At 46.1% G+C, this 24,656-nt stretch overlaps 2 protein-coding genes across 3 annotated transcripts in view; both read left to right on the top strand.

Moving 5' to 3' along the window:
- SCTR (secretin receptor) overlaps positions 1-24,656 on the top strand; it is a 71,450-nt gene that overhangs the window by 39,015 nt on the left and 7,779 nt on the right. For both annotated transcript variants that reach the window (XM_081051695.1, XM_081051696.1), the window contains 7 exons: positions 173-285; positions 7,447-7,544; positions 8,698-8,830; positions 10,967-11,120; positions 19,699-19,759; positions 20,936-21,005; positions 23,469-23,560. In XM_081051695.1, coding sequence (XP_080907821.1) covers positions 173-285; positions 7,447-7,544; positions 8,698-8,830; positions 10,967-11,120; positions 19,699-19,759; positions 20,936-21,005; positions 23,469-23,560 — 721 coding nt within the window. The remainder of the gene's footprint in view (positions 1-172; positions 286-7,446; positions 7,545-8,697; positions 8,831-10,966; positions 11,121-19,698; positions 19,760-20,935; positions 21,006-23,468; positions 23,561-24,656) is intronic.
- On the top strand, positions 14,641-16,233 carry LOC308498908 (eukaryotic translation initiation factor 3 subunit L-like; the record flags this gene model as incomplete). The annotated part of the gene is given in 4 exon segments (XM_081051694.1): positions 14,641-15,139; positions 15,142-15,258; positions 15,261-15,545; positions 15,548-16,233. Coding segments are annotated over 4 exon segments (1,587 nt in total).

Here is a 24,656-nt window from a genome sequence, read left to right on the forward strand (position 1 = left end):
ATCAGCTGGGCCAAGGGGGAGCTGACTGTGTAGTTCAGAGAAAGGTAGCTGGGGACAGAGTGACAGCAGGAAGCTCCAGGCTGCCCCTAATGTATGGCCAAGGGCACCCAGGAGACACAGCCGTCTGTCCTTCGTCCCCACCACTCACCCACAGGATGCTTGGCACCCACAGGTTCCATGTTTCGAAACTGCACACAGGGCGGCTGGTCAGAAACGTTCCCCAGGCCGGACCTGGCCTGTGGGGTTAATGTGAACGACTCAACCACCAAAGCCAACGAGAAGCGGGTAAGCCTGTCCCCCCTCCCCCCACAGACGGGGCCTTGGCAGAGCAGGGAGTGCAGTCAGCCCAGGGCCAAGGGCAGGGGACCTGGGGGCTGCCCCTCCCACGCACCCCTCCCCTGCTCATCGACGGGGGTTCAGGGGCCTGCATCACTGCCCTGGTCTATCAGCCCTGAGATGCTGGTCATGAAAACCATGGCATAATGATAACTGCCATTTGCCACCATGAGACTGCGGGTCATTTAGTCATGAAACCAAAAGAGAAGCAACGTGGTGGCTAAATGCTCGGAACAAGACTGGTGAGTCTCAACCTTGACCTGTGACCTTGGTGAGGCGGGGGAGGACTTCACTTCTCTATGCCTCAGTTTCTTCATCAGGGAAATGGGGTTAACAATAGTTCTGACCTCACAGGCTTGTCAAGAGAACTAAATGACTCAATCCATGGAAGCGTTGAGAAGGGTGCCCGGCCATAGTAAGAGCTCAATAAATGTTTGTTGTCAAAGGAGTCTTGGGCTCTGATAGGAAGGAGAGAGCCCAGCCATAGGGCAGTCCTGGTTTGAAAGAAGTACACTGTGAGCCATGGGCTGAACTTCCTTGGGTGCCCCCGGAGGTCCTCTGTGAGGTTGCCACCAGTTTCAGAGAACCCATCCCTCTTCACTCTTCCTAACTGCTTTGTAGACATCCTTCAAAACTCCACCCCAGCCCTTCAGTACGAGAAAGTTCTTACTTCCTGTCGTCCCAGGAAGGGCACCTTTAACACATACACACACTGTGTTGGCCTCCATTTATTCCCTTACTGTATTATGTTAAATCGTCAGCATGTGCCTTGTGCATCCATCTCTCTCACTAAAATATGATCGCCTCAAAGGTATTAATTTACTCAGCAAACCTTTATTGAGCGTCTACTATGGGCAAGGTATGGTTCTAAGTACGGAGATACAGCAGTGACAAACTGAAACGAGTCTTATTCATTTCCAGGCCCCCAGTGCCTAGCACAATGCCTGGCACCTCTAAAGTGCCCAATAAATATTTGTTATTGTACTGAGCATGTGCCATGTTCCATTAAATCCTCAAAAGGATTCATTTAAGTTCATTATTTTCTCCATTTTGCAGATGAGGAAACTGAGGCTCAGAGGGATGAAGGAAAATGCTTAGAAAGTAATGGAGGCAGATATTAAAGAGATATCTGCACCACTACGTTCACGGCAGCATTACTAGCAATAGCCAAAGCGTGGACACAGCCTAGGTGTCCATCGGATAGATGAATGGATGAAGAAATTGTGGTACATGTACACAATGGAATATTTCTCAGCCATAAAAGAGAAGGAAGTCCTGCTATTGGCAGAAACATGGATGGACCTTGGGAGCATTATGCTAAATGAAATGAGTCAGACAGAGAATGAAAAATACAGTATCATCTCACTTATATGTGGTATCTAAAAACAAACAAACAAAAAAACCCAAACAAAAAAACCAAACTTATAGTAAAAGAGATCAGATTTGTGGTTACCAGAGGCTGGGTTGGGGAGTAGGGAATTGGATGAAAGTGGTCCAAAGTTACAAACTTGAAGTTATTAGATAAGTGCTGAGGGTGTAATGTACAACGGTTAACACTGCCGTGTGGCATATATGACAGTTGCTAAGAGAATAAATCCTAAGAGTTCTCATCACAAGGAGAAACCATTTTTTCTTTTTTTTTTATATATCTGTATGAGATGATGGGTGTTAAGTAAACGTATTGTGGTACCATTTCACCATGTATTTAAGCCAAATCATTATGCCATACACCTTAAACTTATGCAATCATATATGCTAATTATATCAATAAAACTGGTGGGAGGGAAATCAAGGGGGGAAAAGATAGTTATGGAGGCAGGATTCAAACCAAGCGTAGCTCCAAAAAGAGCCAGTGTTCCCCATCTATCTCCTGCCGCTGCCCCATGAAGGTGGGTGCCATCCAGGAGATGCAGTTTTAGCAGTTCCGTGAGCTAAACTGCCCGGTGGAAATAGGACGGACAGGCTTGCATCTCCCTTCGAGGCTGATGTAGGGTCATGTTAGAGAAGCACAGAGGGGTGAGCAGCAGATGTAAGGGAGAAAGAATGTAGCAGGGAGGCAGACCACACCCCCTTCTGGGTTTTCTGTGAGACTCTGCTCTCTATAACCAGCCTGGCTCTAAATGAAGACGTCTGATTGGGGGATCTCTACGAAGGATGGAGTTTCTTTCCTCTCAGGGCTTGCTTTCCAGTTGGGGAAAACACATGCGGTCTTCAGATCTGGCCAGAATGGGGTAATCTAATAATGGGCCTCCACAAGAGTTGGTCAGTGGGGTACGTGTGGTGCTGGGGGGGGGGGCAGATTGCCGCTGCCATCTGACTTCTATGGAGACGGGGCTTATGTCTATCACATGTGTAAACTCCATAAAATTAGGAGGGAACACTTTTATGATGCGTGGCACGTCAGAGGTTCAAAAGGATGCTATGGGCTGCAAAGAACAAATTCCAACTGCCTTAATGCGTAAATGTGGCTCTTGGACCTGGGGGTGCAGAGAACTGTGTCAGGACTCCTGGATGAAGAAACACTGCAAAGCCCCGCCGAGGACCAGCTTCTTTCCGTCTCTTTCTGCTCCCCCGGTGGTTTCTTCCCAAGGCTGGCAACTCTCCTGTTATCAAATGACTGCCATTGTTGACTGCAGCCACAGACTTCCCCATGTCTGCTTGTCCAGGAAGAGGGACAGTCTGACTTCCTAGAGCTTCTTCCTAGGAGCAAGGAAATTTCTTTACCCAAACCCCCAGCAAACCAGCCTGTCCAGGCATCTCACTGGCCCAAAGTGACTTAAGTCTGCCCACCACTGGACCATCCCTGGCAGAAGGCTGGGGTACTTGATTGGCTTATGCCAGCACTTCTTAAACTTTTTAGCTTTGGGACCCTTTTACACTTTTAAGAATTATGGAGGACCCCAAAGAGCTTTTGTTTTAGTGAATTATATCTATCAAAACCACACATGAGAACTTTTGGTTTAGACTCGTCATCTGGAAAAGAATGAGCCAGGGCCCTAACTGTGATAGTCATGGTAAGTCAAGACTATAAAATCCTAAAACAAGGAGCTGAAACTTGACAAAAATAAATGCAAAATTTGGACTTAATTCAGATAATTAATTGTCCAAAAATAGTAGAAAGGAGACCTACCTTGGCTTCAGCTGACATAAAAAAATATAAAAGTCCCTGAGATTAGAAAGATTTCAGACCATATGATTCACTGGTCCCTAAATGCTGGCCCAGAAACTGGCATAAAGCTTGTCTTTTATTCTGAGATTTGTATCATTATATGTCTAATTGATGAAATGTCTTGTTTTCTTTTAATCAAATGATGGTCAAAGTGCATTTGTTGGTTTTTCTTCAACTGCCTTACTTGGCACTCACCACTCTATCATTGACAAATGCCAATAGTTGATTCAGATTGGCAGAAAGACAAGGCAAAGCTTCCCCTTAAATAAATAAAATGGAGTCTGCATAGCTAGAGCAGAGATTGGTCCTTGGGCCAAATCTGGCCCACCGCTTGCTTTTGCAAATAAAGTTTTATTGAAACACAGCTGTACCCATTTGCACTGCAAGGGCACAATTAAGTAGTTACAAAAGAGATCGTATGGCACCCAAAACCTAAAATATTTATTATTTATCCTTTTATGGAAAAAGTCTGGTGACTCTGATCTAGAGGATATAGAAGGAAGGTGGCCCAGTCAAGATATACAGCAGAGAGATAGGCAACTTGACCCAGAACAGACAGCACTGAGACTTCTGGACCCCAAGCTCTCTGGAGGGTGACGGACAGTTGCAAATGTCAAGGGCTGGGGCACTGAGGTGGCATCAGCCCTCCTGGGAACAGCGCTCCTTCTGGGTCAGAGCTTAAAGACACAAGGCAGGAGCAGGTCTGCATGAGAGCTGGCCCAGGTGTCTGAGGGTCACTCGACAGACAATGACCCCAGCCACCGGACGGTACAGAATATTCAGCCTGAACACTCTATGCTTAGCACCTGTACCTCCTCATGCTGCCATAGGCTGACCCAGACTGCTCCTGAAATGCGGGCTGCAAACGAGGCATCCCTGGGATGAGGCCAACACCCTCAGCTATGGAGCTCATCCTGAACATGCGTCCCATGTTGATCTTCCAACATTTTGACATTTCACTCTCTTTGATGTCGCAAAGTCTAGGCACCCTTAATCTAATGCAGCCTCCTGCCCTTGTGCTTCTCCCCCTTGTCCCTGTAAGGTGGCTGCTGGCTTCTGGGATTGTTAGTACATCAGTGGGGAAGAGTATGTCGCACAGCAGCTGTCTTGTCAAAGGTCACCGCCTGCTGTCACAAAGTTTTAGTCACTCTGAGTCAAATCTCCTTTCTGGTAACTTCCTCCCACAGGAGCTCACACAATTGCCTTACTCTTCTACATGTCAATTGTTCTAATACTTTCCTTCCCTAAGTTTGTTTGTTTTTTCCCTCCAGGTGTAATGTACCCAGTTCATGCACTCTTCAGATGACACAATCGCCCTCCTCTGGAAATGCTCCAATTTATTAATGTGCCTCTTAAAATAACATGCCCAGGACTGGACCAAACACTCCAAACACTCCAACGTGGCTGGCAGCTCCACAGCACTCCATTCATGTAACTGAGAGTAGGCCTAATTTTTCTAGCAGCGACCTCATACCTCATACTTCCTACCACAATCTTACACAACAATCTCCTACCACTGACTCATGTTGAAGGGTGGATGATGGGAGTGGACGGTGGATGGTGGGGAAAGACTAACACGCACTGAGTGTCTTCCAAGTGCCAGGCACTGTCTAAATACTCTAGTCGATACCTTATTTGTTCTTCCAACAAGCCTGCAAGGTAGATATTATCCCCATTTTGCAGATGAGGAATCTGAGACTCAGAGAAGTTAAGTAATTTGCCCAAGGTGTCACAGCTGGTGAGTAACAGTCCTGGGATTGGAACCCTTGTCTCTTGGATCTGAAGCCTGTGTTCTTTTTCTGTAGCACAGTTCCTTAAAACCATGAAGCTTTGGCCATTCTGACCTCAAGGTCATTTTCATATGAACAGCTGTCAGCCAGGTTTCCCCAATATTATTCCTGTGCCTATCTTCTTTTTTAATTAGTTACCCCCTTTTCTTCTGGTTATAAAGTAGTACTTACCCACTGTAGAAAAATGAAAAGTGTATAAAAATGCAAATGAAAATAACAACTCAATCCACAAACGTCATCTAAAGTTAATCAGTATTAACATTAACACATCTCTTTACAAACTTGTTTCTGTGCATGTATGAGACTGAACCACATGAAATGGCCCATATTCAATCATTTTTGATCTACAAATAAAGGCAATTTCATATAGTTCAACCTAACACTTTTTTTTACGTATAGTGGCAATCACCCTGTACATGTGAAAATTGTATTCTGCCTTTTCATTTAACATGACATTCTTAGCATGTCCTGACAGCTTTTAAAACTCTTGGTAAACAGCATTTTAATGGTGACATAACATTAAAATGGTTTGGATTTAAAATAATTTAGTTAACTCTTCTTCTATTGTTGGACAAGTGTTTTTCATCACATAGTTCTGTGATAAACATCTTTATATATAAATATGCTTCCATATTTCTGATTATTTCTTTTTTTCTCTCCCTTCTTCCACCCCCCCTCACTCCGGTTCAAGCCGTTGTTTCTCAGTCTAGTTGTGTAGGACACAGCTCCCTGGCCCATGCTGGTATTATGAGCCTTGCGCTCCCTCCCGCTGAGGCAGTCGGTTGCCGGCCTTTGGTCGGCTACTCAAGGCAGCTCACAGCAGCTCTCACCAGCTCTCACCAGCGGCCGACTACTCATGCTGGCTGCCGGCCGCTCATGAAAGCACATGGCAGCCCAGCTCCAGGGAGAGCCGTTGTTCACAATCTTAGCTGTAGAGGGCACAGCTCACTGGCCCATGTGGGAATCAAACCGGTGACCTCGGTGTTAGGAGCAAGGTGCTCCACCCACCTGAGCCACCTGGCTGGCCCAATTATTTCTTAGAATTAATTCCTAGAGGTAAAAAGGAAGTCAAAAGGAATCCCATTTTAAATATTCTTGATACATGTTACTTTCCAGCGATTAAACCAATTTTTATTTCACTATACCCTCAACCTGCATAGAATATTATTAGTTTCAAATATCTGTTAATCTGGTTGACAAAAAATGATGAAGCATTATTGTTTTAATTTTTATTTTCTTGATTCATGTTGAGACTGTTATACAATTTATTTTTTGAACCTAAATGCAGGTCTTCACCTTTATCTCTATATGTCACATTATTTTATTCCATTGAGATCTTTTAAAATCAAAGATGAACCAGTAGTGTGAAGTGGCTGCTGAACAAGTAAATGCCTGATTGGCTGCATTAATAGAAGTGCAGTGTGCAGATTAGGGGAGGTGATGGTCCCACTCTACTTCTTCTTGGTCAGAGGATATCTGGAGCTTTTCAGCTATCCAATTCTGGGTGTCTTATTTAAGAAGGACATTGACAAACTGGGGCGTATTAATTGAGCAAAATGGTGAAGGTCTGTGGAAAGAGATGAAGGACACAGGGAATGTTTAATGCTGAGAAGATAAGTGAGGGACGGATGGGTGGAATAGCTGTATTAAAAAATCATAGGCCTCTCTGTAAGATCTTTGTAACTTTTCTGTAAGTCTCAAACTGTTCTAAAATGAAAAGTTTATTGTTAAAATAAAGACAGGCCTGAGGTGCAAGACAAATTCAGTTTAAGTGGCTCCAGAAACAAAAAGGACCAATAAGTGTAATTTTAAAGGTAACAGATTTTAGCTTTACACGAGAAAAAAATTATCTAATATTTTGCACTGTTGTATACTAAATGACTTCCTTGTTCCCGGAAGTATTCAAGTAAAGCCTTGAATTCAGGGTGCTGTACAGGCCTTAAACATGGGCTAGAAGTTTGAATTGGCATCAGATGATCGTTTCCAAAGCCAAGGTATTACAAGTCCATGAATTGGTGTCCTTAGGGTGTGACCAGCAAAGCAGTCCCAGTGGAAGGGGTTCAAGCAGCCTGAAGCAGGTACACTCTGAGGCAGAAAAGGGCAGAACCAGCTAGGAGGGCCCGTGGGACTGACACACGCCTCTTTCTACAGCACAAGTACCTCCTGAAGCTGAAGGTCATGTACACCGTGGGCTACAGCTCCTCCCTGGTGATGCTCCTGGTTGCCCTCAGCATCCTCTGCGGTTTCCGGTGAGAATACGCTGCCAGCTCTCCGTCTTCCCAGCCTTCCCACCACACAGACTTTGCATCTTTTTTAACTGCTCAGGCCAGAGGAGGAAGGTCTGGGTGGACCCCTTGGTTACCCTTTCGTCTAAAGCTTAGCTGTGACAAAAGTTCCTGGGGCTGAATTTCCTGTGAAGGTCCTGTGACCTTGTTCATTCTTTTATGCATTCAACATTTACTGAGCATTACTAAGAACTTACTGCTTTACATGTGTTATTTCTAATTTTTACTCAATGCTACGAGAGAGGTATCATCACCCCCATTTTACAGGTGTGTTAGCCAGACTCTTTGTTGCAAGAAACAGAAATCCACCTTCAAACAGCTTAGGAAAGCAAACATGACCTAACCCACGTAACTGATGAGTTCAAGGGCATCTGACTTTAGCCATGGCTGGATCTGGGTGCTCAAAGTTATCAGCAGAACGAGGTCTGTCTCTCTTTATTTCTCTGCCTGCAGTGGCCTCATCCTCAGATGGGCTTTCTGCAGAGGGGACAGAGGCAGACACGAGTAGCTGCAGGGGTACATTCTCCCAGATCAGCAGCATCAGGACAAAGAAAGCCTCTTCCCCGGGTAGAAGGATGGAGTCAAACCAGCCTAGAGCTGGAACAGGTTCCCCATAGAAAGCCTGGTTGTGGCACCTGAAGAATAGGAGCAAGTAACAGACTTCTGTCCACTATAGCAAAGGAGGAAACCCAGGCTCTGAGGAGTGAAAAGGCTTGCTCAGGGTGATGTAACTAATAAGTTGCAGAGCCTGGATCTGATTTCTCCCTGCAGACTGTGTACTTTCTATGTTGCTTGCCCACTCCCATTCTAGTTGCCCTCCTCTGGCACCCCCACCCCTCTAACAATTCTGGGAGCTGGAGATGGTAGTAGGTCAGAATATAATGTTGCCCTATACTTTTTTTTTTAATTACACCATAAGACAGAGTGGAGTGGGCACCTGGGGGCGTGGATTCTCATTAGGTTCTGCTAACGAGAGATATAGATAGATGTATCACCTGGAAAGAGCTGATGTCCAGGGCCTGGGTTTCCCCTGTTCGTTGGGGGAGGGGCTGACGTGGCTGAGCCCTAGCCCCTCCCCCATCTCTGGCCCCAATGGCTCTGCTTTCTCTCCCTCCAGGAGGCTCCACTGCACCCGAAACTACATCCACATGCACCTGTTTGTGTCCTTCATCCTGCGTGCCCTATCCATCTTCATCAAGGATGCTGTACTCTTCTCCTCAGACGATAGCTTCCAGTGTGATACCCACAGGGTAACGTGCCTGCATGCCCCAGGCTGTAGTTAGGCCTGCCTGCCTTCCCTGGCCTAAGTGTGGGGAGGGTGTCTTTCCCTGAAGTCCCCGCTGAGGCTGCACTTAAGACCTCATGTAAGGGAACAAGTACTGAGGCTGGGCCAGGAGCTTCAGGGAGGGTCCCATGTCTCCACATGCGCAGTCTGGGGCATATGTGATATCAGCTTGTTGGGAAGCCCGCGGGGGCTGCTGCTCAACTCCCAGTGTCCAGGAGTGGATTAGCCACTCTGGGGTTTCGCTACATAGCAAGGCTCTTCTTTTCTCTACTCTTGCCAAACCCCAGCTGTAGACAGATGACCAAGTATAGAGAGGGTTGTGGTTGGTTATAGAAAGAAAAGGGTGAGCATATACCTTTATGTCTGCACACACTGCGCTGTAGTAAAACAATCACGTTTTTAAAAATCTAACCGTTTTCTTCCTTCTGAATGCTCAGATGAGTCTTAATTCATTGCAATATTTGTGTCAGTTGGGAATCGTGCACAAAACTTTTTCGTGCACATAACAGAAAACTGCACATCAGTGGCTTAAACAGATGGGCGTTGTGTCCACACAAGCCGTCCACAGATGGGCAATCCAGAGGTGGCACAGTGGCTCCATGACTCCGTGAGGGACACAGTCATGTTCCCTCTTTCTGCTCTGTCATTCTTGATCCCATGTTTTATACCACATGTTTGCAATATGGCTGCTGCAACCCCAGGCCTCACACCCACATTCCAGACAAGAAGGAGCAAAGTCAAAGGTTAAACATTTTTTTCTGTTTGGGAAACTTTGCCTTTTCATTTGGGAAAGAACGCCCTCTCTAAGATTCCCACCTACCTCTCACGAGGGAGAACTGGGTCATGACACCACACACCTAACTGCAAAGGAAGCTGGGAGATGGAGTTTTTTACTATCATAGTCTACAAAAGCAAAGGCAAGTGAGGGAGAAGATTGGAAATTGACATCAGTTCAGCCACCCTGTGTGCCACTTTCCACCGCTCACATCTGTAACTCCTTACAGATCTAATAAGTTTGCGTTGTTTATAGCTTTGTTGATGTGTGTGTGTGTGTGTGTGTGTGTGTTTTCTGACTCAAACTGAGAGGTCCCTGAAGTAGGGACCATGACTCTCAGGGACATCTCCAGGATAAAATAACACCAGACTGGTAGTCAGGAGACTGAAATTCAGGCTCCACCCCATCATGACCAGAGGTGGAGAAGTCCAGCAGTGCCCAGCAGGGACCTTCTTGGATTCTATTAACATCAGACTTGCAAGCCAACCATGGACCATGCCTGGAATCAGAGTCTCTGGGAGGCCAGAGGGTGGGAACCACAGCTGACCAGAGGGCAGCAGTGGGCACTCCTCCTCTGTGGATTGACCTCATAGCTGCCCATGCAAAAGCCCTCAGGCCATCCCAGGAGCTGCCCTTTCCCTAGGGGACAGCTCAGTGAAAGGAAAGAGGACCCTCATGGCGCAAGTATGGGAGCTGGGCTGGCGTGACGCCCCCCCAATCTCTCAGGCATAGCTTCCAGGGATTCCTGCAAGGGACGTGCCTGTTGTAAGAGTCACCGCATCTGGCAAGGCCAGCACTGTGGCGTCTTCATCAGGCATAAAGGTCTCCAGTCCACATGCCGTGTACCGGTCATTGGCCATTTTTGCTATAATCAATGTTGCCTCCTAACATACTTGGTATGTCCCTTCTTCCTCTCTTTCTGGAGACTGAGCCTGGAAAGCATTTTCACCCTTTGCTCAGGTATCCCATCTCTTCTCTAGGCCTCAATTTCCTCATCTGAAAAATGAGAGAGTTGGGAGTTGGGCATCTGACACAATTTTACAACTGGCAGACAGTTCCTGAATTTGAATGCAGTTCCTGCTTCTGCTATGACCCATGAACCATCTTGACTGAGCCGGCTGGCCGGTGGACTTCCACTTTCCAGAGAACTCTGTGGACCTCGTCTCCTCATAGTGGAAGACCACAGGGGATGGCCATGAGCCCCAAAGTCTCACTCTATGGCCTAGCCCCTGACCCCAACCTCACCCTGCCACTTCCTTTGGGGCTGGCCACCGGAGGGGAGCCGCAGTCGCCCGTCCCGGGGCTCACCTGCCTCTCTTTGTCCAGGTGGGCTGTAAGCTGGTCATGGTCTTCTTCCAGTACTGCATCCTGGCCAACTACGCCTGGCTGCTGGTGGAAGGCCTCTACCTCCACACACTTCTTGTCATCTCCTTCTTCTCAGAAAGGAAGTGCCTGCAGGGGTGCGTTGCCTTCGGATGGGGTATGTTTCTCCATGGGGATGGTGGCTGAGTGGTATGTGGGAGAGGGCGCCAAGTCCAAAGCCCCACACTTAAAGTTAGTTAACTTGTGTAATCTTAGGAAGTTACTTGATGTTTAACTATCTGGCCTCAGTTTATTTATCTGTCAAATGGGAAATAATAGCTAACATGTAGCCCTCATTTCTGGTATCCAAAGCCTTTTATAATTCAATACCACCCAATATTTGTTGCCTCATCTTCCTTAGACATTCCATTTATATGTCTTCGTATTTGCTTCCTTTCTGGATTAATTAGGGTGCTTTTGACTGTAGGTATCAGGAAATCTGGCTTAGATGGGCTTTAAACATAAAAGAAATTAACTGCTTCATATAACTGCAAAGTCCAGGGATTGCCAACTTCAGAGGAGGCCAAATCCAGCAGCTCAATGTTTCTTTCCTTCTTTTGCCTTCAGCTGGTGCTCCCAATGTACCTGCCAGTGGCTTCTGGGCTGCTGGCTTCCTTGGTATATCCAATGGGAGACGGGCTGTGTCCCAGCAAATAATCTGAGGTTCACTCTGATTGGACCAGCTTAAGTCTCATGCACCTCCTTGAACCAATCACAGAGACCTGAGGGAATGGAACACACCGACTGGCTGAAACTACTCAAACCACATGGCTTCCCAAAGGAAATCAGGATTCAGTTTCTAGGAAGCAGAGGAAATAGAAGCAACACATCCAACTGCAGGCCCCATTATATCTCTTTCCCTTTTCCTTTCTGGCCAATGAGAATGATATCAACTCCTGTTTCCTGAGCACTTACTAGGAGCCAGACATTGAGCTCAGCACTTTACATGCATTATTTGGTCATCACAACAACCTTCAGAACCCCCTGAGGATTACCTTGGCTCAGAGATTTGGCATAATATACTCAACTCACACTATAGACAAGGGCAGATCCAAGGCTTCCTTCCAAAGTCCCTTACCTCCTCTTCCACAAGGAGCAAACGTCCATTTATTCATCCATCCATTTGTCCATTCGTTTGTCCATCTACCCATCTATCCATTCACCATCCATTCATCAATTGTTCATTTAATAGGCAGACATATGTATCTGAGTTCTGGGCAGAGAACTAGCTTCCTGGGGGTGATTCACAGGCTTACAGGGATAGAAATGTGTACCAGCCATTGGCTTCATGTATTAGGTTGGTGCAAAAGATATTGCGGTTTAAAAGGTTAAAAATCATTGCAAAAACCGCAATGCCTTTTGCATCAACCTAATCCTTTCTTCTTGGTGCTTTTCGTTAAGAAGTGCCCCTGTCAGGAATGCCCTCCACTCTTCTTCTGCTTGTCTAAATCCTGTGTGTAAGGGCCCTATCTCCTCATCAGACCTTCAGGGAAGTCACCTGACCTGGCAACGCTCACCGAGCCCTCCTGCCTCTGACCTTGGGCAGCCTGATTAGCACATGACCGTAGGCCAGCAGGAGCTTGCAGGGCTTTGCAGATCTCTGAAGCTCTGCAAAGGCCAGTAGTCCCCCAGTGCCAGGGGACCAGGGACGTGCCGTATGCAGCCGACTCTGCCAAAAATCACCCAGCTTGGAGCCCAACTCACTTCCACATCTGCCAGGATTTCACTATATGAACTTGGACACTTTTATCATCTATATCAGGGTCATAATTTATTCAACTTTCTTCAGGCACTTCTTTGTACTCAGAGGGGTTTATAAGGATTACGAAAACAAAACCAGTTCCATCACTTGAAGGGTTTATCATCTAGCGGGGAGACAAAATTGCATTGTGATGTCTCTGTCACAGGATTTTAGGACGTTTCAATGAGCTAATGAGAACCTTCCCCTCTTTTGCAAATATTAAGCATCTACTATATGCAGGCCTAGGGAGAGAGCAGCACATGAAACAGCGCGTTCCTCTCCTCCGGGCCTCTTGGCCTACACAGCCCCAGAGAGACCATGAAGGGGCTGAAGAAAGTCTAAAGGTCTCCAACTGGGAGAAGCCTTTCTCCTGCAAAAGCAATGGCCCCTCTTCAATTTGTACTCAACTTGTTTCCACAGAGATAGGTTGCTTAAATATTGTGTCCACTGTAAAACTTTGCAAAAAAAAATTTTTTTTTCTAAGTAGAAAAAAAATTACTCTAGTCCCATCTATTGAACACTTTCTGGGGTTTCTGTCCAGACATCTTTTTCCTACTCACAGTTTTCCCCACTTAGTTGTGGTCATTCTGTATGGAGAATTTTGAATCTTGTTTCTTTCTGTTAACACACAAACATACTCTGGGTTCTTTCAACTTTTCCATAAACATTTTTAATTACTCTGTGGATGCAGTTAAACAAATACCTATTATTTAGATATTTAAGTTGTTTCTAATTTTTCACTATTATGAATAGCATAGTGATGAATGCTTTTTATGGGCAGAGCTTACTGTAGGTGTAACATAGAATCCTAGAATTGGGATCACTGGATCAAAAAGAATGAATACTTTTAAGGTTTTTAATACTTATCCAAAACTTTTACAAGGTGGCTGGGGTGTCCGTCTGGGCCCAGAAAAGGGTGACACCTCTGGCTGTCATGGGGATGAACCGAGCTCCCACTCACCAGTGAACTTCAGCTGGGGGTTCCCCAGCTGGAACTGGCATCAGAATAACGTGGAGGGTGTGTTGAAGGGGTTCATAAGAGGTGTCCCCAAGATGTGCCACATTGGCATGTGGATTATTTTGAGCTTAAGGCAGTCGAGACCCTGTGGCCTCAGAAGAAATTTTTACCTCTGCCTTAAAGAATTTAACTTTGAGGACTTGCCCATAACAAGAGTTATTATCAGAAATAACTTTTTCTGACCTGTCTATAGGGCAGGGTAAACTTCTAATTACCGAACATCTGCTCTTCTTATCATCCTGCAAAAGACCTTCCTACCCTGGAAGCCTCAAGGAACCCTCATTCCGAGCTCAAAATGTTATGCATACCTCATTTTCCCTTTCTGTCTCTGAACCTCTCATGTATGTGGTCTCTCTGACTCTCTCATGTATGCGGGGTTTCTGTAAGTATGTAATTAATTTTGGTATTTTCTCTTGTTAATCTGACTCAAGTTGCTTTGATTATTAGACCAGCCAGAAGAACAAAGAAAGGTAGAGTAAAATTTCTTCCTCCCTCACAGTGTCAAACCTAGTTGTCTGGGCCCACCCCCAGAGTCTCTGAGTGAGTGGGCCAGGGGTAGAGCCTGAGAGTCTGCATTTCTAACAAGGCCCCAAGTGACCTTGATATTGCTGGTCCAGGGACCACACTGAGAGCCCTGACTCACACTATTATCGATGTTTTAGTTTCCCACCAGCTCTCTGTTAAAGATGGCAGACAATGAACAGGTGCCCCTCAGAATCCATGTTTTTTACCCAGAGCCCCCAAACTTGAGGCAGGGAATTTTTTTTATTGTTATTTTTTATCAAATCATGTATGTACTTGGTCTAAAGAGTTAAATAGGATTACAAGGCTTATAATTTAAAAACAGAACCTCTGGCGGTTTTCACGAGGGCCGCAGCCATGTCTTACCCCGCTGATGATTACGAGTCTGAAACTGCTTATGGTCCCTATGCTTACCTGGGCGACGATGATATGCACACAGGAGGTCCCAAGCAGGGTCTGGCCTATGAACATCAGTACGAACAGCAGGCCTATCAGGTGACCCCCAAAGTGATCAAAAACTTCATCCAGTATTTCCACAAAACCATCTCAGATTTGATTGACCAGAAGGTGTATGAGCTGCAGGCCAGTCGAGTATCCAGTGATGTCACTGACCAGAAAGTATATGAGATCCAGGACATCTATGAGAACAGCTGGATGAAACTGACAGAAAAATTCTTCAAGGATACACTTTGGCCTGAGGCTGAAGCCTTTGCTCCACAGGTTGGTAATGATGCTGTCTTCCTGATTTTGTACAAAGAATTGTACTGTAGGCACATATATGCCAAAGTCAGTGGGGGACCTTCCTTGGAGCAGAGGTTTGAATCCTATTACAATTACTACAACCTCTTCAACTACATTCTAATGCTGATGGTCCTGCTCCCCTTGAACTACCCAACCAGTGGCTCTGGGATGTCATCGATGAGTTCATCTATCAGTTTCAGTCATTTAGCCGGTACCGCTGTAAGACCACCAAGAAGAAGAGATTCACTTCCTTCGTTCCTATCCCAAAATCTGGAACATTCACAGTGTCCTCAATGTCCTTCACTCTCTGTACAAGATGCTTGGCTACTTCAGCCTGCTGGGGCTTCTGTGTTTGCACTCCCTGTTGGGAGATTCCTACCAGGCCATCAAGGTGCTGGAGAATATCAAACTGAACAAGAAGATCATGTACTCGCGTGAACCCGAGTGCCAAGTCACCACACACTGTTATGTAGGTTTTGCACGTCTAAGGATGCGTCACTACCAGGAAGCCTTCTGGGTCTTTGCCTCCTGTACATCCAGAGGACCGAGAGCATGTTCCAGAGGACCACCTACAAATATGAGATGATTAACAAGCAGAACGAGCAGATGTGCGCACTGCTGGCCGTCGCCCTCACCATGTACCCCCTGGGGACCTATGAGAGCATTCACCTGCAGCTGCAGGAGAAGGAGGGGGACAAGATGCTAAGCACGCAGAAGGGCGGCACACAGGTCTACGAGGAACTGTGCAGCAATTCCTGCCCTAAATTCCTATCTCCTGTAGCTCCCAGCTATGACAATGTGCACCCCATCTACCACTTGGAGCCCTTCTTGCAGAGCTTCTTGTTCAAGGTGTTTTCTGATGAGATCCAGCAGCAGGCCCGGCTTTTGACCGTCCGCAGTTTCCTCAAGCTCTACACCACCATGCCCGTGGCCAAGCTGGCCGGCTTCCTGGACCTCAGAGAGCAGGAGTTCTGGATTCAGATCCTTCTCTTCAAACACAAAATGAAGAACGTGGTGTGGACCAGCGGCATCTCTGCTCTGGACGGCGAATTTCAGTCAGCCTCTGAGGTTGACTTCTGCATCGATAAGGACATGATCCGCTTTGCAGACACCAACATTGCCAGGCGCTATGGGGATTTCTTCATCTGGCAGATTCACACATTTGAGGTGCTCAATCGAACTCTGAAGAAGACTGGACAGAGACCCTGAGTACATTCACACTCGCATTAGTTAGAATGTAGTTTGATGTCATTGGTGATGGGGAGTATTTTTGCCACTGTGAGGTCTTTACCTCGTTCAGTCTTCAGTCAGTCAACTGATAAAGTTTATTTGAATCAAGGATAAAGTGTTTTAAATAGGTCTCAGTAAAGGGTCTTCTTTGGGGAAAAAAAAAAAAAGTCTCCTGTCCCCACTTTTGCTCCCCAGAGGTCATGCCCTTTAATTCTATAGCTGTTCCACCTAAAATGTACTCTAATGTTTCTAAACAATGTTCTACTGTTTCTTGATTTATCCATTTGTGGCATTATTTGTTGACTCCTGATGATGGATAATGAGGATATAAAATTTTTCATCCACCACCTCCTTCCTCCCATTAGGGTTTTTCACAGTTTTTGGTTAAATCACGTTCAAGCATTATCACTATGTAAATATTTTATTAATGAGCCAAGTGATGCACAGTGATTTTCCAATATTTAACCTTTCATTTTCATGGAATCATTTAAAATTTACTTGTTTTGTGTTGCTGTCATTAGTTCTCCCAAATTCTCCAACAAAATCGAAAAACCCTCCAATGCTATTTTCCAAATCATCCAACACAACACGAAATCTATTAGTTGCTATTTGTTTGTTTGTTTTTTTCCTGCTATATTAGTTTCCTAGGGCTGTTGTAACAAATTGCCACAAAGTTGTTGGCTTACAACAGCAGATATTTATTCTCTCAATTCTGGAGGCCAGAAGTTGAAAACGAAGGTTTTTACCGAGTTGGTTCCTTCTGGGATCTCTCAGGGACAATATATTCCATGCCAATCTCCTAGCTTCTGGCGGTTGTTGGCAATCCTTGGTGTGCTTTGTATAGCTGCATCACCCCAATTTCTGCCTTTATCTTTACATAGCTTTTGTCCCTCTATGTCTCCTTTCTGTGTTTTTCTTGGCCTTCCTATAAGGATGCCAGTCATATTGGATTAGGTCCCAATGGACTGGCATTCCTATAAGTATGATTTCATTTTAATTGCACCTGCAAAGACCCTATTTCCAAATAAGGTCACATTCTAAGGTTCTGGGTAGACATGAATTCCAGGGGCATACTATGCAACCAAATATACTCACTGTTAAAGCACAAAATTCAATGGAGTAAATTTGAAGATCTAATTGGCTTTATTAAGTTATTCAAAATGGAAGGTTTTATAGGCAGAAAGAGGGTGGGCAAGAAAGTTAATAGAATGGATTATTTCAGGCAAGTTCACCTTCACTTAGGGGAAGGCAGGGGGTCTTATCAGGAGATTACCTCACTAGTGCTGACCAGGGAATTCCCGGCTGACTGGTTTAAAACCCAACTCTTGGAAGAGGCTGAAACTGCAATTAGGTTTGAAATTAAGTCTTGATAGGCCTTAGCAAAAGTGACTCCATTTTGGGTTGCTGTTTCCTTTTAACTTCACCAGTGTTCTTTGTAGAGCCTTCTGCCTTCCTGTTCTATTTGGTCTGCTTGTTCTCTAGACTTGCTCAACTTCCTTAGTCTTCATGCTGAGAATTTCCTTCCTTTTCTTCCACCAATACTATTCCTTTATTTCTTGTCTGTCTTTGGCTTACTCCCTAGTGTTGCAGCTCATCTTCCATTATCGAACAAAAAGTGCTTGGAAGATACATTTTTTGCATTGCATATCTGAAAATACCTTTGTTCAATTTTCACACCTAATTTGCAGTTTTACTAGACATAGCAATTAGGTTGAAAAATCATTTTACCCCAGAATTTTCAAGGCCTTCTGTTTTGGCATCTGGTGTTACGGGACATGCTATGTAATTCTGTTTCTAGAGCCTTTTTACTCTCTCTATATATATAAACTGCAGGGTGTTCTCTCTGTCCCCTGTGTTTTATTTGACTTTATTTATTTAATTTTTTAAGGGAGGGCACAGCTCACAGTGGCCCATGCGGGGATTGAACCAGCAACCTTGGTATTATCAGCACCACGCTTAACCAACAGAGCTAACTGGCCTCCCACCCTGTGTTTTAAAATGTCATAGCGATGTGTCCCCACACAAGTCTGTTTTCATCCTTTTTGCTGGCCTCTGGTAGCCCTTTCATTTGGAAACTCACATCCTTCTTTTCTTGGACAATATTCTTACATTATCTATTTGATCATTTCTTCCCTCCCTAGTCTTCTATTTTCCTCTTTCTGAAACTTTTAATCAGAGAGTGCACATCCTGGAAATGACCTCTAATTTTCCCATTCTTTCTTTCTACTTTTCATTCCACTCTTTATGTCCTGCTTTCTGGGTGATTCCTAGTATTTCTTCCAACCCATCTATGGAATTTTTTTTTATCTTGGTTATCTTATATTAAACGTCTAAGTCCTCTTCCTTGTTCTCTAAATGCTCTCTGTTTTCAGCATCCTGTTTGTGTCTTGCAAATGTAATCTTTTATCTCTCTGATGCTATTCCTCAGGGTTGTTTTGTTCAAGCACCTCCTGCAGCCTGCATGGTCTGTTTCCTCTGAGTTCCTTTTCCTGATTGTTTTGGTCCGTGTCTTTTACGTAGTCAGCTTTCCTCAGGTGTCAGTGGCCTTGACTGTTGTATTTAAGGCTGTCACCTCAGAGTGACTGAAAGCCCTGTGTGTGGGGCATGTGTCTCGAGGGAGACGGGGCTGGGAAGTGGCCCCAGCATTGCCCTGCATAGGCCTATGTCTGGGGCTGTTTGGTTCCTCCAGAGAAGAACCCTTGAATCTCCTTCCTAGAGTGGAGAGTAGACGGCTGGAGCAAGGGTAGACATCTGGCTGCTAGAGATCTGAAAACTGAGCAGCCCAGGGTTGGGGCTCTTTTATCCTTCACCACATAGACAAGCATGTCCTTTAGAAATAGAATCTGAGCCACACCTGTAACTTCAATTTTCTAGTCGCCACAGTAAACACAGTAAAAAGAAACAGGAGAACTTAATTTCAATCATATGTTTTCTTTAACCCAATATAACCAAAATAGTATCATTTCAACATATCATTAATATAAAAATTGTTAATAACATATTTTGCATTCTTTTATTTGCACCAAATCTTCCAAATCTGGCATCTGTCTTGCACTTACAGCCCCTCTCCAAAGGGACCAGCCACATATCATGTACAATAGACACAGGTGGCGAGCGGCCACTGTGCTGGACAGCACAAGTGTAGCCATCACTTCATCCCCTCCCTCCTCTGCAGAGGTCCCGCAGAGTCTCACGCGGGCTCCTAGGAGACCCCAAGCCCCTAGTGGCCTTCAGGATCCATCTGATCCTGCCTCAGTTCCCAGGACACCCCTCGCACTTTTGAAGCATGAGGCTACACGTGCTTTATTTAAAAGGGGGTTCCCATGGCACCTGCTACCTACCTGGGCTGGGGTACCTGCTTGTCTTGACCTGGGCTGGGGTACCTGCTTGTATTAAAAATTGAGTCCTCTCTCTTCTGTGCCTTTCTTTCTTTTTAATCCTCAGGTTCCCCAGCTATTTTCGTTGCGTCGTGGGCTATCACCAGACACTTTGTGGAAGATGTTGGGTAAGCTGTTGGAAGGAGAGGTAACAAGAGTGTATTTTACATTGTCCAGTTCTTCAAATAGGGCGGACACTGCTTTGGTGCTGTCTAGGAGAGGCCACGGGAGAGTTCTCTGTGCCAGGCTGCTGAGTGCCCCTCTCGGGGGGTGAGTTTGCAGAGGGACAGCGCACCTGCACCCTCCCGGGCCTGTCTCCCTTCTTGCCTGCCTTAGCAGCACTGGTTAGGTCAGGTGCCAGGCAAGAGCTGCAAAACTCCAGGCAGGTGCTGCCCAGAGAGGAAGCTCTAAGAGCCTTTCCTCTGCTCCTGGGATCCCGCTCCTCTGCTCCCCCTTACAAGGTGGTACAGAGGCCTGCCAGTCAGGCCTGGAGGGTGGCAGTCTGCCTCCTCAGCAACTCCTGCTGGGGACAAATAGATCTAATCCTGTTCTCTAGCGATGTGAAGCACTGTGGACAGAGGTGAGCCCAGGGGGCCTTCTGGAAGTCGGCACTCAGAAAGAAAGCTTGAAAGAAACCAGGGAGGAAATGAGGCCTGTGACAGAGCAGGAGGCAGAATATTTGCATAACGACACAACCAGGCCAGGAAAGGGACTAGGTCGGATGAGGCTTACACTCAAAATCGGCCCCAAATTGTTTCAAAATAATTTTTTAAACTGGGTGAATTCACTTAAAAAAAAAATCTGGATTTTTCAGCTTCTCCAGAAAATAATGAAAAGTTCTGCCATGTTTCCCATTTTCCCTTGTGGCAAAAATCCGCAGGAGAAGAGTTGTGTTTGCCTTAGAACAGGCACATGCTCTCCAGCTTGCTCTGCACCCTCACCTCATGGCCCTGGGGTCCTGTGGTCATGTGTCAGTCACCCAAACACTTCTCTCCCTCACGTCAGCTGCCTGGCCGCTGTTGGCACTTGAGTTTGGCACTTTGCTAGCTTTGAGATCTGGGATCTTTTGGCTACCAGGTTCCACCCACCCGATGCTCACTGGACATGCGTGGAGACAGGGCGCTGCTCCCTCGGCCCCAGCAGAGCTCCCAGCAGGAGGGAGTCCGTTCTAATGGTGCCTAGCACACAGCCACAACGTTCAGGACCACAAGCATGCGTCCTTCATAGGAGGGCACCTCAGGGAATGAATCTTTTCTGGTCAGCCCAGCTCCCCACTCCTAACAATGCCTACTGTCCCTCCATAGGTGCTGGGACATCAACGCCAATGCATCTGTCTGGTGGGTCATTCGAGGACCTGTGATCCTGTCCATCCTGGTAAGTGGCCGTCCTTCCCTGAGCTGGGCTCCAGTGCGAGAGACTGGACAGCGACTGGCCTATAGGGGCAGAGGAGACAGGACTAGTGCCCCTCCTTCCAGGTTTGGGAGGGATAAACCTCAGAGCCTCCGGAGGCTGGCCAGCAGCAAAGGGAGCTGGAAGCTCCCCCGCCCCAGAGAGAATGGTGGATGGGAGTGGGGGAAGGGGCGGGAAGAAGGCGAGCGCTTACAGGAGGAGCCGCCGAAATGTGGTGCGCAGAGCTCCTTGCCCGAAGCTGGCTGGCTTCACGCTGGCCTCAATTCTGTCTTCACTGGTTTACATCTTTGGGTCTTGATCATTTTTCAGGCATCCTCTTGTTAAATTGGGCAGAATCACTGAGCTGGGTCACGGAGCGAGGGGGTAGGTGTGGCTGGGGAGAGCTGAGTGGGGCTGTGGTCTTGGGCCTGGGCACATGTCTCAGCTTTATGTTTCCAGGTGCTCCTGCCTGAGGGCATGGATACCAAAGGGGGGGCCGAGGAAGAATGGGGGACACAGTGGGGTTGTCTCCTGGACAGAATCCGCCCCTTAGCTGTGCATAGGGCTCAGAGGGATGCCAAGGATGCAGGACAAGTGACAGAAAGTGCCATCCATGGCCTCGCTGGAGTGGGAAGAGGGCGCAGGACTGGGCAGCACGCCCCTCCGGTGGCCAGTCAGGAGAAGGTGGCCATCACATCACCGCCTTTCTTCTCCTTTTCCTGACTCAACACCACGAGAAGTCATGCAAAAACAAAAATTGGGAGATATAAAATGTATTTATAAAAAGTGGAATTAAATCAACCATAAATCACCATTTAGCCCCTAGATACACATTGTAAATACACACGTGCTTTTTTTCCCTGTCGGCCTTTGAGCACACATTCTTTTCTTTTTTGAAATGCTTAATATGGTTTTGTTTCCCAGTTTGTTTGTTTGTTCTTCACGTAGCAATAGATGTGAGCTGCCCTGTGTCATTTGAAGTTATTTGACCACACAATGTGCTATCACTGCATAATATTTCCATGGGAGGATATTTTTCTCATCGAAGCCAGTTTCCTTTCTGTAATTCTGAGACTCTGACAGCCCAGCCCAGGAAAGCCCCAGCTGAAGGACAACCAGCTCCAATGTCCAGGCTGCTGTCATGGTACTGTGGTCTGTTGTGATTGAGGGACGTTGAGTGGGTACTCCTGGTGCAAAATATCTCCTTACCAGCCTGTCACGGCGTGAATTCTGGAGTCTAGAATTCCGTCATTTAAGATTCATTCTTGGAACCTTAAGAGTTTTTTTCTTTCACCTTCAAGGGCTCCCTATTAAATCAAATACAACTAACTGTAAGACAAAATATAAAATAAAACTAAAAAGTCTTTATTAGTTTACCCCATGCACAACCAGCTCAGAGCAAGATAGATAGCAAGCTGAGAAGCTGTATTCCAGAAGAAGCAACACTGACTAGACTAGGAATTCTAGACAGGCCAGTAATCCTGTGTCTTTTGGCCAGTGTCCTCAGGCCCCAGGCTATTTATATGAACAATGAAGGCGCCCAGCTGGGCGATTCGACTAATCCTTGCTTCTGTAAATGGTGCTGAAGCCAGCTGGGAAGAGAGGAGGAGAGGTGCTGCCATGTGGGCAACTTCTTAAGGTTCAGGCACTGGGATTGGAGGAGGGACACCAAAAGAAATAAGGAGACTCCATTCCTGTCCTTTAGGAAATGATGGAATTGGCAGATAAGTGGACAAACACACAAGTTTGACAGATGCATGTATTTGCCCCTTTCAAATATTTCAAGTGTTCTTACACAGTGACATCATTCCTAGCTACAATGAATTAGGAAAGGGAGGTAATCAAGGATGACTTCCCGGAGCTGGTGGTTGAGTTGCCCAGTGACTCTATAAGGCTCTGAAGCCGTTCTAGAAGTGTGTGCCCTAGACCAGCAGCTTCAGCATCACCTGGGAACTTGTTGCAAATGCAAATTTCCCACCCCAGGTTTACTGACCTGTAACCACTGTGGGGAGGGCACCCAGCAATCTGCGCCCTAAACTTTAAGAACCTCTCTGTAAAGCCTTGCTACTCAAAGTGTAGTCCAAGGACCATCCTGGAGCTGGGCATTCCCTGGAGCTGGTTAGAAATGCAGAATCTCAGGCCCACTCAGACCTGCATTTTAACAAGATCCCCAGGGGGTTCCAACACACTCCAAGGGTGAGTAATCCTGCTGCAGGTGAGCCAAGTTACAGGTCCTGCAGCCCAGGGCTAGGATGGGTGCTGTGATTCCTTGGCCTCCAGACGGTTTGTTTCACCAGGATGAGGGGTGGGGGTGGGGTGGGAAAGCACTGATGTGCCATCTTGGGTGTTTCCTGGGTGTGGTTTGCAGTGCCTTCCTTCTCTGACCTCAGGTCCAGGGGCAGGGAATGCAAGTCTCCTTTAGCCTCCCGTCTGCCTTGTGTTTTACAGATTAATTTCATCCTTTTTATAAACATTCTAAGAATCCTAATGAGAAAACTTAGAACCCAAGAAACAAGAGGAAATGAAGCAAACCATTATAAGTAAGTGAAAAGCAAAGACCTAAACACACTTGGTCAGCACACATTTACTGAGCACCTACTGTTTACCCAACTGGTGCTAGACACCATTGGAGATGGAGGAGAAGGGAAACCTTGACCTAGTTCCAAGGAGTTTACAGTGTAAATGGGGGGAAGGGGAAATGGGTCCATCATGAAATCTGAGACACTCTCCTGGGTGTGGAGCGAAAAGACACCTCAGCAGGATCCTTGGGGCAAGGCTAGGGAGTCAGCAATGGACCTCAGGGACCCAAAGTCAGACAAATTTGTGTAGGTATGTGTATTTTTCAGGGGAGAATGACCTTAGCTTTCATCAGCTTTTCAAAGAGATATGTGATCCAAAAATACTTTAAACTTTTAAGATGTTAAAGAGAGATGCTGTATGAGTTCACCAGGGCTGTCATAACAAAATACCACAGACTAGGTGTCTTAAACAAGAGACATTAATTTTCTCACAGTTCTGGAGTCTAGAAGTCCAAGATCAAGGTGTCGACAGGACTGTTTTCTCACGAGGCCTCTGTGCTTGGCTTGTAGACGGACTTCTGCTGTGTCCTCACGTGGCCTTTTCTCTGTGTGTTCATCCCTGGTGGGTGTCTTCTCCCACCAGGTGATTGGTCTAAGGCCTCACCCTAATAACTTTAACTTCACCACCTCTTTATTGGCCTTCTCTGCAAATATACCGTGTTTCCCCAAAAATAAGACCTAGCCAGACAATCTGCTCTAATGCATCTTTTGGAGCAAAAATTAATATAAGACCCAGTATTTTATTATCTCACATCATATCATATTATATTAAAGACCCGGTTGTATATTATAGTAAAATAAGACCGGGTCTTATGTTAATTTTTGCTCCAAAAGACGCATTAGAGCTGATGGTCCAGCTAGGTCTTATATTCGGGGAAACACGGTAGTCACATTCTGAGGTCTTACAGGTTAGGGCTTCAACTTGCTAATTTGAGTGGGGACACAATTCAGCCCATAACAGATATTAAAAGCAAATCGGTGTCCGACAGAGGCCTTCTCCACAATTCAGAGTTGTGAGAAACTGGCAGAAGCCTGGGTTACTTAGTGGCAGAATCCC

Source organism: Rhinolophus hipposideros (genome assembly GCF_964194185.1).
Source record: "Rhinolophus hipposideros genome assembly, chromosome: 6".
Taxonomy (NCBI): domain Eukaryota; kingdom Metazoa; phylum Chordata; class Mammalia; order Chiroptera; family Rhinolophidae; genus Rhinolophus; species Rhinolophus hipposideros.